The sequence below is a fragment of the Trachymyrmex septentrionalis genome, unplaced genomic scaffold (genome assembly GCF_001594115.1).
Source record: "Trachymyrmex septentrionalis isolate Tsep2-gDNA-1 unplaced genomic scaffold, Tsep1.0 scaffold17, whole genome shotgun sequence".
Classification (NCBI taxonomy): Eukaryota; Metazoa; Arthropoda; class Insecta; order Hymenoptera; family Formicidae; genus Trachymyrmex; species Trachymyrmex septentrionalis.
Window position 1 is genome coordinate 506,543 of NW_017304864.1, and position 18,281 is coordinate 524,823.

Below are 18,281 nucleotides of genomic sequence, written 5' to 3' on the forward strand. Positions count from 1 at the left end.
GTAAACGATATAAAATGAATGATATAAAGAAATGACAGCTAAAAATACAAGCTCAAAATGTTTTAATTAAAGAAAGAATTAAATGTGTATAATTTGCTTGTGTCGATCAATATCAATTAACACTGCAATATAATAATTTATAATCGATATTACTACTATATTTAAATAATTTGTCATACATTGTTTGCATGAAACTCATTTAATGCTATCCAATTTCTATTTTAATTTAGCAAGTTAATCAAACGTACCACTGTGTTCCAAACAATTAAATTAATCCTCTCAGTCATGATTTGATCATATGATCAGTTTACATATGCAGACTGATTCGTGTGTGTAAATTGCCATACTGCGTGAAAAGGTAGTAATCAATTAACGATTAATTAGCGATTGGATTTCAATCTCCCTTGGTATTTTGTTAAATCGTTTGCCGCAGCGATGCGCAGAGAGCTGTATCACTTTTGAAAAATTATAATAACAAATTCAATTGAAATATTACTAGCGTAACAAACAGTCAATAGATTTCTCCCAAGGAGGTTAATAGGAAACATGAGGAGTCAGTTTTTCTTCTAAGTTTCACTGCGTTTGCACACTCAAGTAAGGCGATTCTATGACATTGCACTTCCAATTTTCTGCGTGGCGAAAGGCTCGACACCGGTCGTCGATACGGAAATCGACAGTTAATCCTCTCAGTCGTAGACTGCTCAACGAAAGTAAGAGCCTTCTTGCAAACAGATGTCAATAAATTACTCCGAACTGCAATAAACATCGTTTTATATGAGGGATTTGAAATCCACCTCGAGAGAAATTGTTTTCATTTCCATTAAAGGCAAAGATTCAATTTACAAACTGAATTATACATTACTTGTCACATCAAAGTAGAAATTATACGAGATTAGAAAGCCTTCGTTATTTCGTTAGCTTCTGTATTTATAAATGTGAAATAAATTAAGTAGTTGTAGGTTGTAGAATATGAATTGTTGCATTGTATAATATAAATCGATATTAAAGAGTAACATGTCAAATTATGTCAAAGATCGATGTCACGTAACGACCTACCGGCTGTTTCTGTGGAGTTATCGTGTTGTATCACGAGTTATCGTTCGTACACGCGTTCAGTATGTAAATGTTGACGGAGGCTGGGATGAGAAACGGCCCGAAAGAATGATATAACCAGTTAAGAGGCTATTGGGCCAACACACACGGGCCGCAATCTGTGCCCACAAGGTAACGAAACATTGTGGGACGCCTCTTGCTTGTTTTGTCACCTAATTGTAAGATCCCTTGCAGCCTGAATTTCTTAAACGTCATCTTAATTCTAAATATTAGTTTTGTGCTATCTTAATTTATATCTCAATTAACACACTATACTATCTGTAGTTTTATGATCCAATTTTTTGTGTTGATTATTCTTTTAATCGTTTTTATTAATCAGTTTATTATTATTATTATTATTATTATTACTGTATTGTTTATTATTTTGCACGATTTGTTAAAACTTTCTGTTAAAGTTTCTAGAATTTAGTATTATATTTATTATCCTCTCGATTATCATTATGTAAAGTTGTTTAATATTTTTTTATCTTCTAATCTTGATCACGTATCTTATTTGATACCTTTTAATGGAATAATTATTTTTAATCTGATTTTTAAATTTATAAAATATGAAATATATCAATCGGCGATGATAAGAAAAGGTTTCACATTAGCATCAATTGAAAGCCGCTGTTAAATAAATCGTGGAGGCGTTTATCGACGATCAGTCGGCAGTCTATTTTTGAGATGGAAATCCTTAGCGCCGCGTGTTGCTTTATCACCGTGAAACCGCAACTATGCGGCTCACAATGCTTTATAATTAATAAATCACGGCGTGACTGAACTTTTATCGGTGGGTCTCGACCACCACGAAGGACGGTTATGGATGTCGCACTTTACAATGGCATTCGACAGGTAATTGCCATGACTGGTTCTTTGTTAACAGCAAGTCCAAGCAAGACGATCGATCGCTCGACAAGACGCGTTTGTATAATAGCGCAAATTCGACGGTAATCGGCAAAACCGGAAAGTGGAAAACTATGATTTATGATTACGATTCTAAAAAGTCAAAGCTACAAATTTATATATACGTATGATTTGACTTTTGATACGAAAATTATAACGTAAATTTCACATGAAAATGGATTAAATATAAAGACTGCGTAATTGATTTTACGTTATTCACAGTTCCTTCTTTGTTTATTCGGACGTTAAATATTCCGCGTTGTGTAAGGCGCATTGTTTTACGATCTGCGATTCTGAAAGCTTTAAGCTGTAAAATGCAGTAGCTGCAGTTCGCGTTACGCGGTAAATAAAAAAGCTCAGTGCGCTTCAGACTGACATCGCTGACTGGACGTTATGTTTGACGGAAAATAAATAAATGCTTGAAGCATTCCTCGAATTATTATCGCGTATTTATGTAATTGCTCTCAAATAGAAGAGTGTAACCGTATTGAGTTCAGTCATTGACTATAATTGTAAAACGTGGATACATTCTAAAAAATAGCGGCGTCTATATGTATAAATCTCATTATTAATATTAACATCAATATGATGTGGATTTAACATCATAGATTTTAAATTTACACCATGATAGTGTTAATGTAAACACTACAGATTTGAAATCCATACTACGTTAGTGTTAATATTAACGTCAACACAGAAAATTATGCAAACATCGCATGGATGTTAAATGCACACCGATATTTTTTAGAGTATACATGTAATATTTTTCCAAATTTTATATTCTCGTATTCTCTTATTTTGATCAAACTAAACTTAATCCTATTCGAATACCATCACGTACAAATTTACATGTTTTGTTACAAACAAATTTGTGTTTTTTTTCTATTTTTAAATTTATTATGCCGTTTCTATATAACTTGTGATACGTTTTATTCCTTTACAAAAGCGCTCATTTTTTTTCTAGGGTGGAAAAATAAAAAAATCCTGCATTATTAAAAATCCTGCCTTTATAACAATAAAAATTTTTATTTTTCATATTTCTGCCTTAGAAAAGAACTCATCGCTACCTCGATATTTATTTTTTATAAATAGATATTACTTTTTGGAAACTATTGAAAGACTTCAATTTCAACTCTAACAAAATTGTGCGTTTAAATATCGCAACTATAAAGCTATGCCCAATATAGTGGACGTTGATTGCCAGTGGGTTAATTACCGGGCTTAATCGTCCAACGTAATTAGTTCTGCATCACATTGTATCGCACGTTATAAGACAGTCCTCCCGGCTCCGTCGCGATTCGTCTCGGTATTTTACGTGCGATCCGTCGCGCTAGTAAAAAACTCGCGGGCGATTCGCGACGAGCGACTCGAAGGGGAAGAGAGGGTGAACGGAAAAACGGGAAGAGATAAAACGTCGCTGGTGATGCACTGCAACGTTCCACTGGGATGATAAAGGAAAAGCCACAAGTCTAATCTCGTAGGTAGAGTTTTACGGCTGCGTCTCCGTACCACAATTACAGTTCGTTGAACCTGCCGCGAAGGGCGCGCGAGAAAGGAAAAGGGGCACGTCGGGATTTCCGTCGGTGTATTTAGCGAGCAGATAACGCCATTTTAAACAATGCTTCCGATTATCTAGATGAGATTCAACGGGAAAATGGGCGCGATAATGGCTGATAACGTAGTCAGCGCGCTTCTGCTTTTGTGTTGAAATCGTTTGCACTGTTCCGGTTGTTTTGAATGGCCCTTCTGGTACTTTCTGAGAAGAGATGTGAAAAGAAAAACAAGGACAAAGGAAGCGAGAGAGAGAGAGAGAGAGAGAGAGAGAGAGAGAGAGATATGTCACGATACAATTGCATGTTCAAATGAATAAATTTGCACGCTAAATATAAAATAATATTATTTTCGAAAGAAATGCTTTTAAGGTAATTAAAATATGACCTGCCGCTATGAATTTATTTTCTGCCATTTCAAACGGTTAATTTCAAACTGAAATGAGTATATAAAATAACTAATAATTTAAAGTACATTTGAAAATATTTTTAATTAATTTATGAATATACTTAATTAAATTTGTTTTTGATCAAATAAAGTCCAAATGTCTTTCTGTTCTCATCGTGAAAAAGTATTAGAAAAGCACTCCTTAAGCTATCGCTCGGAATATTGATAAAAAAAACAGCATTCGAGTGAATTTATGAACGTAATATATAACAGTTCAAAGCTGATATTAAGATATTTTTCGATAAATATTTGTAAATAATCTTAATTTATACTCGTGAATAATCAGAATGTTTATTACATATTTTGCTGTTTTATCTATAAGCCAGGCGATTGATCGGCAACGTGAACAGTCGAGGGTTAATCTCTGAATTATTGCTATTGTTAGTTATTAAAAGAATAATTCAATTCTTTGAGTTAAATAATATTTTATTATTATAAGCTTTATATATATATATGTATATATATATATATATATATGCAAAATGTAAATCAATCATTTCTGTAATTAGTTTCAAAGTAAACGACGTTCATATTAACGTATGAGTTTAGTAAATAATAAATCAAATTTAATACATTTTCTTGAGTTTTTAAATTCGTTTAGTTAAATTAACGACATATTGAATAGAAGCAGTGATAATTTATAGAAATAATTAAATACCAAACAATAAAATTGAAACAATAATATTATCACAAAGGATTTCTGTTATCTTTTAAGAAATAAAAATATCAATAATAAGAGGGCCGTACTAGCAAGTCAACGCAATTACATTTATACAAATTACTTCAATATATCAAACTACTATACAAATTATCATCAACCAAATGGAATTGGTGAGATTTGTATTGTAATTTGATTATGATACATTAAAGTAATTTGTATAAATGTGATTACGTACTGTTTATTGCGCCGACTCTTAATGGTCCTCCTAGAAATGATTAAAAACAAATTATGTATAATTTGACATATATAATATGAATTTAACAGTGTACATCCCGCGAGAGTACACGGCGCAACATAACGCGCGTAGAGGGATGCGTGCGCGGCGCAGGCCTTCTCCCCCTTCTCTCGCTCGTGTGGCCCACCACCACACCACCCCGCAGACCTATATATTTCCCGGAGGGTCTCCCACTTTCGCCACTATCACTCCTGTCGCGGCGGCATTCGTGCGCGCTACACACGCCCGCCGTCCTTCCTGCCGAGTTCACGCGAAGGCCCGGAAGCGGCGATTCGTTTTTCGAGCGCGTACGCATCTTCGCGTCTTCTCTTTCTCGTGCGTCGCAACCCTTCGACATCTTCACGCTGGTTCAACAAAGTAGTGCGGTTCCTTTCCCGTCTCATCTCCTCTCCGAAAGGGAGAGCAATTGTTGTGGTTGCGTGCACTTTCGGAACGAGACCGGCGACGTGCAACCCCTTTTTTCCGCGCGGGGTTGCGCGAGGGTTACAGGACATGTGTGCCACGTGGGCTGAGACGGAGGATCTACCTGCCGTTCCTGCCGAGTGGGATTAGGCGAGCAGGCACGACGGTGAGTGAACGAAGCCGTCAACTACTCCAAAATAATATTATTAAATTTTATTTATCCACTTACTTTTGAACGTAAGCCTTTTATCGATTTTCTAGGAATGTCACATCTATATAAGAATTCTAAATTTTACAGTTATATATATGTATATAAGGCCTGTTCTTTTCTTGCTTGATTTGCATCTTTCGTCTTTTTCTCTCATGATAGAGAAAAAAAAGATGAACAGAGTGTAAAATAATTTAATCAAAAAAACTGACTTATGATGAAAAATTACACTTTACATTTAAAAATTAATATTGATATATACTGATGAGAAATATCGTTTGTTTAATAAAAATATCTAACTACTTGGATATACTAAACTACGTATATTCGAAATATTAATTATCGTTCATGACAAACGTTTTTTTTTCTTTTTTTTTTTAATAATTACGTGACACATTAAAAATTATACGTAAGCTATTAGATTAATTATCAGGATGTTTTCAATGCTAGAAAAGAGTAATCGAATAAATGACAAATAGAGCAGACAAATAAATGTAGTCGATTTCTTTTCAAATATTCTACGTATGACGTATATCATTTTATTTTTCGATGCGACATACCGCTTACGTATACATTTTTGAATGTGTTTACTTGTTTAAAGGCTGTTATGGTGGACACAAAGTCAAAGTGTCAAACGCGTCGGAAAAGGCGACGTCAGAGGAGAGGGGATGGGACAAATTTACCATTTATCGATTTTTCCTATAATTTATCATAGGACCGTGCTTCTCTCTGCGCACTCACATATTCCTCGCAGCTGTTCATACAACAGATCCTCGCACGTTGTCTTGCGACTAAACCACAACATAGACGCTTCTTTATATCCATCAGATAGCGACTTAATATATCAACACCGTAAATTGTGCCATTATAACTCTTATCCGACCAATTCGTCTGCGAGTGCTCTACTCGCAAATCGCGCATGTAATCACAGTTTTTCCGATGTCTGGTTAAAACAGAATTGTTAGTTAAAATACAACCGAGAGTATCGCAAAGCATTTGCGTAAATTGATTGGAAGTGCGTCTGCAAGTGATATCCGTTTTGATATTATAATAATGTGCGTTCCATTAACTGTTATGTATGGAAAGAACGATTTTGCTGAAGTATTTAACAATTTAACTGTAAGATATACATCCGAAAATAATTTTGTTGGACTATCGAAATAATTATCGAAATGTAGGAATTTTAAGCATGATGAGTACTGCAAAAAGTTTCGATATTCTAGCAATCAGTTTAAGAGTCTTATATAATTATTTTGATAGTGAAGTTTGAAGCGTCAAAGTTATTTTTAGATCTGTATTGCTAAATTTTTAGATATTTTAACAAAACCGTTTTTTCCGTGAATTTCCTTAAGAATTTACAAGGAAATCGTCGGAACTGTTTCTCACTCTTTTTGATGAACTTTAGATATGTATATTATGGAGCATAAAAAAATATTACACTCATATTTTTTTATCTGCTTATTTCAAGGTTTAGGGATCGAAAGAATCCATGAAAATAACGGATTTTTTTTTATTTTCAACGAATACCTTGGAAACTAAATTATATAAAGGTATATAAAAAATGTTTTCTAAAATTTTATGGTATTTTATACTTTTAGTGTACACATTTTTCAAAAATAAAAAATCCGTTATTTTGATGGATTGCGTGATGTCTAAACCTTGCGGTAAGCATATAAAAATATATATATAGGTCTAATATTTTATTCTTTACATGTACCCAAAGCCCAACAAAATCGATTAGTTCCCCGACAGTTCTCTTGTTAGTAGTAAACATTTTAAAATTGCATATTATCGTATATAAGAGGATATTACGCGATAATTACTCTGGCTTCGCTGAAATTTGATGTGATTATCGATACCGTTGAAACATTGTACAAATCAAAAATAAAATTATTTACTTACTCGAATTATCTTCTAAATGTAGATAACATTCATCTGCATGTTGAGGATAATTCTTGACAGTAATACAATTTCCGGATTAATTATCGTTATCTATTAGCTTTCTAACATCACGTGATTATAAATAATTACCACTTGACTTGGCTGCAGAAATCATTGATTTTGATTAACTAGATAACTTTTCTAACTAGCTTTGAACGTAAAATAATTGCATTAAATTACATATAGAAGTAAGAAAATATAATTGATAGGTCGTTTATTTGAAATCAATTTATCTCACGCTTTAATTATAATGTCCCACAAAGTGGACAAGCTACATTATTACAGTCTAGAAGAGAACGTATTGAATGTGCTTGCCCTAATTTTTTTGTCGCCGTCGACATACATGCACACACATTTGCGACACGCGTCGGTGTTAAAATAATTGCTGAACCGTCGGCTCTCTGAGCTGTTAGTGTTTCCAGACGTGTCGTGAAGCTTTAAGAGGAATTCAGAGCGAATCTAATAAGCGCCAGCGTGACGACGGATGGCGCATTAAAGCTTGGTCGCGTCGTTTGGATGAGAAAAAAAGAAACGGGAAGCTTAACCTTCTGAAAGTTAAGGCGATCAAGTCGTCTTGTCCCTTCCGTTCGTCTCGCCCTTACATGGCATCGTGATTTGTTGCGTGGCGTCTTTCTTACACTGTCTGTACCACTTGTCCTGTTAATGACTTCATGTTTCGTCTACAGGATGGCTTGAGCCTCGGAGCAAATGGATCGTTTACGAAAATCGAAAGATGACCCGCCGCCGCCGTGCATCTTTCCCGGATTTCCGCATCGACGAGGTCGCCGACGATCCACCGTGATTAGGCTGGATTTTGGGTAAGTAGCGCTATTATTCTTATTCGAATTTATTTACGCGCTTGTATAAATTTTCATGTCTTCATATAAGCGTGGTACAGAAATAATACACCCAGAGAAAAGGTTGCTTCGACTGATTAAAGAAATGTTTCTTTGTTATACGATTAAAGAAACCATTTCTTTGATTTATGAAAAAATTTCTTTGATTTAAATATTATTTTTTAAAATTAAATAAAATTTATTTGATTTAAAGAAATTATGTTCAAATTCAAGAAATGACCTTCAAATCACGATTTGAAAAGTTTAATATTATTGGATTCTTCGAATTTGACTTTAAAAATCTTTGACATGCATTGATCGTTGAATGTTTTCAAGACAGCTAAACTTTAGTGCGACTTACTTTTCGTCTTTTTCTAGTTCTAATAATTAACTAATTAACAAAAGACGAGTAAGTTGAACCGAGATTGAAGTTAATGAAAACGGGCATAAGATATTCAAAGACGATAAATATCTGAATTTGAGATTCTCTCTCCAAAATCTGAAAGATTCGAATCTCCGTATTTTTAATCACATCCGTGATTTTCTCACATTTTTGCTGATACTTTGCTGACCTTTGTACTTTCTAATTCTGACATGATCGAGTTAGAGAAATAAGTCTCGACACGCTGAATTCGCACCAATTAAAACTCAACACATGAGTCATGCCCGTTTTAAATTGTACATTCAGGTAGAACTTTTTGCCATCCATGTACCTACTTCATCATACTATTATTAAAAATTTAATACGCATATTTTTCGCGTACATATTGAATTGTACACCCAGAGAAAAGGTTACTTCGATTTAAAGAAATGTTTCTTTGTTATACGATTAAAGAAACACTTTCTTCGATTTGTGAAAAAAATTTCTATAATTTAAACATTATTTTTTAAAATCAAATAAAATGTATTTGATTTAAAGAAATTATATTCAAATCCAAGAAATGACGTTTAAATCATAATTTCAGCAAAGCGTCAGTAAAAATGTGAGGAAATCGCGTATGCGATTAAAAATACGGAGATTCGAATCTTTCAGATTTTGGAGAGAGAATCTCAAATTCAGACATCTACTTATCCGTCTGTGAATATTTTATGCCCGTTTTTATTAACTTCAATCTCGGTTCAACTTACTCGTCTTTTGTTAATTATTAGAATTAGAAAAAGACGTTACGAAAAGTAAGTTACACTAAAATTTAGCTGTTTTGAAACTATTCGACGATCAATGCATGTCGAAGATTTTTAAAGCCAAATTCGAAGAATCCAATAACATTAAATTTTTCGGAGATAAGGGGTCAGATACTATAAATTATTCAAGATACTCAAAATATACATTCGAGCCGGACATTCTGTGTGGCATCGAGCTCTACATTTGAATAACACGCAGGCCTGAGATACCGCTTGAAAGCGCGCTTTCTGCGTGCAAAATATGAAGCGCGCTCGCGGAAGATACATCGAGAGTAACTCGCTGCACGCGAGTGAGTTACGATATAATTAGGCGCCGGTATGCAAAACGGCAGATACTCGATCGTTAGAACATACAGGTGGCATTGATGAATTTATAAGCGCTGTTGAAGGTAACGATTAGACGGTGAAACGTTTACAGTAGCTACTATCTCTTAATCTTTATGAGTATGGATTACTATCAAAATAAAGATAAATGTACATATATAATATTAAGTAAGCAGCAGAAGATAGTAAGAAGTTTCTGGAAAATTTAGAAGTATTATTTAACGTTACAAGTAGAACAAGCTTTAGAAAGATCAGAAATAAAAAGAGTATAAGAAAAACTAAACAGAGTTATCACAAGTTATCAAAAAGTTGGGAAAAGATACATTAAAACTCTTTCAAAATTTATTTTGAAAGCTCACTTGAGCACGAAGAAAAAAGCCGCTCGTTCGCAAATAAAATCAGATAAATATAAATATACTGTAATAAATGACTACACTGAGAAAAAAGGTTGCTGTTTCGAAAATATATTGGTTGATTCAACTAAATCAGCGGTCACAGGCTGTCAAGCAAATATTTATTAATTCAAATAAATATTTGTTAAATTAAACAAATGACATGTTTTAAAACAATATTTTGTTAACCTAAATATATAAATATTTGAATTAAATAATCACTACGAACTAATAAACGCATGCAGTCAAGTTAATAACTTTTTTCTCAGTGTAGTAGAATAGTAGAAAGTTTTCGGAAAAAATAGAAGTTTACTCAAAAGTTAAATTAATAATAAAAATTCTAGATAGATCAGAAATAAAAAATGAGAAATTAAATAAATCAGAAGTTATAAAAATAAAGAATTGGAAAAAATAAAATTTCTTTATGTTTATCTTTATTACTGTATACGAAGACATGAATATTCACACGCGGAAAAAAATATTTGGTTGAATTAACTGAAATTCTGATGGAAAATGAACGACCCAGAATTCTAGTTATAGATCTACAAGATTTCTGGTTGAATAAAAAATAAAATTTCGTTAAATCTCTTTCAAAATTTATTTCGAAAACTCACTCGGGTGCGAAAAGCCTGCCGTTTTTACATTGTAAGAGTAAACAGTTTTGTCTCGGATCGACAGGTTCTTATTAAGTCATGAAACTCTAGCGTCACCTAAGATCGATTCGCGCGATATGCGTAATGATAGCGTGCAATTTGAGCCGCGGTGTATTTTACGAATTAATTTTGAACGGAACGAAGCGAGAAGACCGGACGAGCAAGAAAATGCCTATTCTCGCGTGAAATAAGACCCTTCGATCATCAGCTCGTCATCTTAACGACGGGACGTCTCTCTTTTTCCCTGATGCGTACATCGCGGATAACGCCGGGTGGTTTATTCTAATGGCGAACACCTCTCGTAATAATTCTCTCGATGGTGCGCATCGCGCGTACCAAGCCTGCAGAACGGGACATCAATCCTCGCTCTCGTTACCTTCGATGCTCCGGGCAGAGAATCCCTTGTTATCCGCGGCTGTCTCTCTTTATACCGTGCGCATGCCGATGCCGTTGCATAATTACCGGGTCTCGATCAGGCAAGTGCACCGTTGCGTTTTCGCGTCGGTTCCGTCGGAAAAAAAATGCAGGATTCCGATCTTCTCGGTCACGCGTGGTGATCTCGTCTTTTGGTCGATTCTTTTCTCGAAACGTGACTTCACAGGATATTCGTTCCTTGCATCTAAATCTTCATTCTCGCATTGTTCGTTGTACGGTTGCAAAAGTGACATGACATTATTAGATATGTATTGCAGTGATATAAAAGCAATATAAAATTATTACATATATATAGTGATATAAAACGAAAAATCTATTTTTTATTTAGTTTTAAAGATAAAACTACGTTTTAAATTTTTATTTTTAGATGTTATAGCTCTTTTATTTTCGATTAAGTGACCTTTGGACGAGTGATATTATTGTACAATATTAATATCCCCTTTAGCAAATTCAAAACAATTTTAATATAGCCTCCAGACGATCAATGATTGCGTAATATCTCAAATATTGTATAATAACATTGGTCGTTCAGGAGCTCGAAGCCGCTTTAATAAAAAACGAAGGATAATATGTGAATATAAAGATTTAAAGTAAAATTTTACTTTTAGGAGAGGAAGCTAGAAAATAGATTTTCCGGCTCGTTTTACATTATTATGATACATATAATGATTTTATGTCAAGTTTTCTATAGTTTAAATTAAGTTTTTATAGCTGCAATGAAAATATGAAATTTAAAAACTAATACATGCGAGTCTTTATTTTTCACGCATTTTTCTGCAATTCTTTCCTCTCTTTCTCATTACATTACATAATTATATCTGGTTTTAATTTTTTGTAAACAGTATTTTAGGATTATTAAAGTTGGCTATTTTCCGGCGTGGAATATCTTTATGCGTCAGAAACGTGAATCTCTGCAAATTTCTCTGTTCCCTTATCTCGAATTTTTCCGTGGTACGTGCGCGGAACAAGTGCTAATTACTCCTGTTTTAATAGCGAAGTAACTGCGGTGCATAAAAATTTCTGCAGCGGGGTTATTAAATTCCCGCTTTAACAGTGGAAGCAGACACAAAGCGTAGAAATGCGAAAAATTAGTCATGCCGTGCCGTATTGCGGTTATCTTCTGTCTCGCGCGAATGTTTTGCTGCACTGAAATAAAAGCGCCCACTTTTTCTGGCAGAACAAGTATATAACGTTTTATAACACTGCATAGAGTTAATTATATAAAAGTGTAATAATGTACAATATCTCGCTTTTTGTCATGTCGAAATGAATTCTGACGAAATGAAGCCGAAATTCGACATTATTTACGAATCTGTTCTTATTTTCTCAAAAGAATCTCGAGCAGCCTCTGATATTTATAATTCAAATTATAATAGTAAGTAAAAATGTTAAAATACAAGTAAGTGAAAAAGTCTATATTTGGTCAAAGTGAGTCTTGCTGCCTAGTAATAATTTTGCATGAATTGTACAATTTATTATTTCTCGATTTTGAAATACAATCTTAAACTGAGCTGTAATATGAAATAATATTACAAATTAAATTGACAAGTAATTTAATAATATTGTTAATGAAAAGAATTATATTTTTCACAAATTATATTCTTGCTAGCGTTACAAATCATTACAGATTACACAAATTATGAGTTATTATCGATCGAACACCGAGAGCAATCGACTAAAATAAAAACAAAATATTTAATATGGATTCGTTTTCGAGATTATTCACCGCGGGGGGGTTAAACGTGCCTGGCTACCTTGCGAGTTTTATCGTGCTCTGCGACGAATAAAATCGTTCGGCGCGGCGAAACGATTCAAGAAAGAGCCCACACGTCGCTCGTCGACGTTGACGTCCGTGAAGGTACAATAACTCGTGCATCACTCGCGTGCAACGTTAATCCCCTGCCAGTGAGGGGATGAACCTCTCTCCCTCCCCCCCCTCTTCTTGCCTCTCTCCCTCCAGAAGAAAAAAATAAAATCGACAGCGAACAATAAGTAATCTGTGGCAGGTCCGTATGGTAATTATGTTGAGTCTGGACGTGCACGGATACGATTACTGCATAGGCCTTCCGCGGATCACATGCGGTACACATTACATACGGTATGCGGTCGTTTACCGGAACGAGTACACAGAGCGTCCCAGAATCCACGCACTTTCCCGCCATCGTGTATCTCCGAAACAGAACCAGGAAAAGTCACGATTTCTTTGTCATTTAGTTTTTATGTTGGATACAGTTAAACAATACATGGATTTAATAAATTAAATTTTAATTATGTGACTAATTAACAAAGCTTTATTATAATATTAATTATATTATAATGTTAAGTGCAACTTAATATAATTGAGGGATACAATATTAGTTATATTATAATATTAAATGGAACTTAATGTAATTAGTTAATTATATTTATATTACAATATTGAGTTTCATTTACATTATTAACTTTATTATACTATTAAGTAGAGCTTTATTTGACAGAGTCAGCAATTTGAATTTTAACTTTAAAGCTTTCTACTTTGTTAGATTAGAAGATGGAGATGTCAATTCTAATCTGATGAAAAGTATTGTATTTGCAAGGAAACTCAATATTTCTGGAACTCTTTGTATATGTCTATTGTGTATGTAGGTATTGTCACATCTGTGACACAAGTCTTTCTCATTGTCTCTTTGCGTTCAACTGTTATCGCTCTGACAAAAGAAACAAATCCAGCTACATAAAGTTTCTTTGACCGAAATTTACAGTATAAATCTTAAGAATGACTTCTTTTAGAAAAAAGTATGCATTGCTTTTTGTTTACTACATTCTGTTTATTTATAGAACAGAAATTTTTAAACAGAATTCGTGAATATTTGGAAATGAATTAGCGAGTCAGTCTGAAACTAAAGCGATCGTTTTAATGACGAAATAGTAATTTCGGATAATAATTTGAAGTCTTCCGTTTTAACTTTAATCGTTCCGAAATTTCTTTAACTGACATTCGCGAATCCAATGTACTTTAAATTAATGTATCTTCGCTTAAAGTTAACTTAATTAAATGAGTATTTTTTCTTTTTGAGGATTAAAATCTGAAGAATAAGGTTACGTAACTTAAAGTTATGCGAGGTTGTGAAAAGCAATTGTTATAAATAATTTTTCACAATGTAGTTGAAGGAAATGTCAACTAAATTCGCGAATTAAGGTTAAAAATATATCGGACGCGTTTTACAAATCACCATGTAAATACAATTCGTCCGCAGAGTAAGGACACTAATTGTAAGTGCATATGTGCAACGACTTTATACGCTTGTCGTGCGCAACGTATATTGGATCGGTCAAATATCGAGCGATAACCTGAAGAACGAACGAGAGCGGGCGACCGTTCACTTTTTCGAGGTGCGAATTCAAAACCACGACAGAACAACGCGACGCGATTAATTACGACCGATTATTCACGACGCGCTCGTAAGGAAGAGCGAAGGTTTAATTGTACGCACGCGGCGAATTACCGTACAGACACGTAAACGCAATGTGCGCGCGTTACGTCTATTAGCCGCGCCTCGAAAACGAACGCGTCGGAGAAATCCGAAGGGCAGCGCAGGCACGCCGCGACGTGCGAACGTCCTTTGATCTTCGCCGCGCGCGCGAAACGTGCGTTTCCGCATCGTGCATCCCGCCGAGATGCATCCGTGCGCAATTGGATCATGGGATTCACGGGCATTTTAGCGTTTTGCACATCGTGCATCTCTTAATCTGTCAGTAATTTGCGGGGACCATCGGTACCTCGCGTCAGAGATCCGACAAGGCAGCTTTCGGTAAGACAAGCAATCGGCACCTGCGATATCGTGCGCTGTAAATGTAAAAAATTAATTCGAAAAAAATATATATCGCTTATTTAAAAAATGAAATAATTAAAAAAAACATGATATTTTTTAAAATTATTGAGTTATTACAAGAGAACGAGTTAAATAAATATTATCATAAATTAACTTTTAATAAAGAATAATCAAAATTGTTACTATTAAAAAAAGGGTGGTGTAAAAAGATTTAAATTTTTACAACTAAATTCATTGGCCCAACATATCCCCAATGTATGCCAATGTTTCGCCAATGAATTGTGCTGCTCGGGAATTTAATAAAATTATTTTCAGATCTAGCTAAATTTTCAGATATTTCAATAAAATCATTCTTCCCGTGTATTCTTTAGTAATCAATAATTTTTTGTCAAGTTAAGGTAGAAAAATAATTTTCCCCTTTTCTGGGAAACTTAATTTTTTTTATTAAAATGAATTTTTGCGCTGAAATATTTCTGTGTGAATTTAGATACATATCTGATTTTGAAAAATGTATACAAAATATGTATATAAATCACATAGAAATATGTAAACACTAAGATTCGCTGTGACGAATATAGGAAAATTTCCGTATTTAATTAGATTTATTCTCATCGGTCCAAATTGGTATCATATTGTTCAATTTTTTAAGTTGTGTCTTTTGGAGCAAGAGAACGATATTTGGCTTCAAAAATATTTTCAACCAAGCAAATGCAACCAAGCAAATCATTAATTGAACATTTCTGTTCTCCAGTAATCTCTTTATAAAGACATCTAATGGGCGAGGTGAACTTAATTAATTTGTTTTATAAGAATTGAATAGCGAAAAATCATTAACTTTCTCGAACGTTTGTTACCTCATCGGCAAACGACGAAGCCGGCGGCACGACATCAAAGTTTCCGTCGTACACACGCGTGTATTTATCAACGGCGATGCATGGATTTGAAACAAAATTACATGCTTTCAGAGTCGTCCACGTACGCGATTAATAACCTGCTCTCGCGACCGCCGTAGATTAACATCATTAAATGGCGTAATAGAGCGTCGTATCTCCGCGACTTTCAAAGGCTCTAATGACGCCCGAAGCGAACTTGCCGGGTAATTGCAAATCGAGCGTTTCTATTCCGCGCGAACGCGCGTCCCGATCGATTTATTTCAAGCCGGTACCGAGAGGTTCCCTCGAGAGAGAAGGAACGAACGTTCCCATCGGAACTGAAGATAGAATCGCCGCAATGAACGCGCACTCGTCTCATGAGAACATACAAGGAGTACGTACAAGGAATACTATTCATAAGTCGAGCGGAACTTAAGAGCAGCTCATGGCGCCTCTTGGCGTGGTAGTCACCTCGTAATTTTCATCGTTAGATTTTTTTTCGCGCGAACGCGTATTTACGAATATCGGCATTGCACGTGCTTCTAGCCAGTCTCGACGTTTTACCGAGGCGAGGATTATGCGAAGCGAAATTGCGAGGCGCGTCAAAGAAAATGATTTATTGCACGTTAATCTTGTGGTCTTGGAGGTAATAAACCATACAGTTAGTTTTTCTTAACATTAATTTCGAATATCATATCGTTACGATTTAATTTGATTGAAAATTAAATCTTAACGACCTAACATCCATACTATATGATATGCTGTAAGATATATACTGTCTCTGATGTAAAATGTATTTTATATTGTATTTCGCATTATCTTTAAACGTGGTCTAAAGATTTTATATTATTTTTCCGTTACCCCTTAGATGTGGTCCTTGAGATAATAAGTCATACAGTCTTTCTTACATTAATTTTGAATATCATATAGTTACGATATAACTTTCAATGTTTTTGGAAATTATATTATAACGATCTAGTGTTTAAAATTAATGTAAAAAAGACTTTGTACGATATTTATTACCTTGAGGACTACATATGTCTAAAGATAAAAATACAAAAATAACGTATATAGAATATGTTTTATATACGTCAGACAGTATTAGTATTATAGTTTTATAGTATATCATATAAAATAAATGAACAGAATAAAAATAAAAAGATAATATCTTTTAATAAGAACGTATTTTTACGAGAAGTATGTCTTGGAAAAATAATTGTCGGTCAATAAGTCTTTACGCGCGATTATCTCCTTATAGCTTTTTTCTTTTTTTTTTTACAACGGTTGTCCTCCTCATTCCATAAAGAGATTATCAATCTCCCAAGAGTGAAATTCGCGTCGAAGCAACGGGCACCTTGTAGCTTTCGTCAAGGATATATATTTCTCCGTCACGTGATCGCGCTACGGATCGCGATGTACTTTGTCGATTCGAGGATATCAAGACGCACGTCACTTCGGACCTCTCACGAATTCGTTATCGAGGCCTCGGTAAGTTGATTTCCATGTCGTTATCTGAGCCTATTAAAGACAGCCGCATTAAAGACAGTCACATGGCCGTCGCATCGTTCAATATGCCGCATAATTTTTCTCAATCTTGATGTTCCACATTCAGCTTTTCCGGGAAATAAGAACGTTTTCAAATATTTTTATTTGTATCATAGTGTTTGTATATGTTGCTTATGTATATGTGAACGACTTGATCGAATTTTGAAGGAAATAAATTTATGGATAAATCTATCCCTTACTTTTAGAAAGAATAATTTTGCTAAACTATCTAAAAATTTAGCTGGATACGGATCTGTGAAATAATAATTTCGTTAGATCATTAAATAGTTATATAGAATGCTGTGTTAATGTCAGTGCTATAAAAATTTTAACATTCTAAGTAACCAGTTTGAATGTTCTACATAAGTAACTTTGATGGTCCAAAAACGAAATTATTATTAGATTTAAAAATAATTTGTTGAATCATCAAAATAATTATATAAGAAACTCAAGCATAATGAGCAATAATTTTGTAAACAAGTTTGATATTTTAGCAATCAATTTGCGCGTCCTACATGATTATTTTGATGATCCAAACAAAATTATTTTTAGATCTGTATCTAGCTCAATTTTTAAATACTTCAGCAAAATCGTGCTTTTCGTACGTCATTAATTAATATAATATTCGAAATCCTAATGATTTCATGTGTTGCATTGTTAATCAACAAAAGATTTCCGTAACATTATTAAGAATACGTTCACGCGTTATTAAGTATTAAATTATTAA

General features: G+C 34.1%; 1 protein-coding gene across 1 annotated transcript in view; it reads left to right on the forward strand.

Moving 5' to 3' along the window:
* The first annotated feature begins 5,151 nt into the window (after positions 1 to 5,151).
* Positions 5,152 to 18,281, forward strand: part of LOC108746380 (thrombospondin type-1 domain-containing protein 4-like) — a 68,062-nt gene continuing 54,932 nt past the window's right edge. The window contains exons 1-2 of the mRNA XM_018483113.1: positions 5,152 to 5,520; positions 8,190 to 8,321. Of these exons, the coding sequence (XP_018338615.1) occupies positions 8,212 to 8,321 (110 nt within the window). The 5' untranslated portion in view covers positions 5,152 to 5,520; positions 8,190 to 8,211. The remainder of the gene's footprint in view (positions 5,521 to 8,189; positions 8,322 to 18,281) is intronic.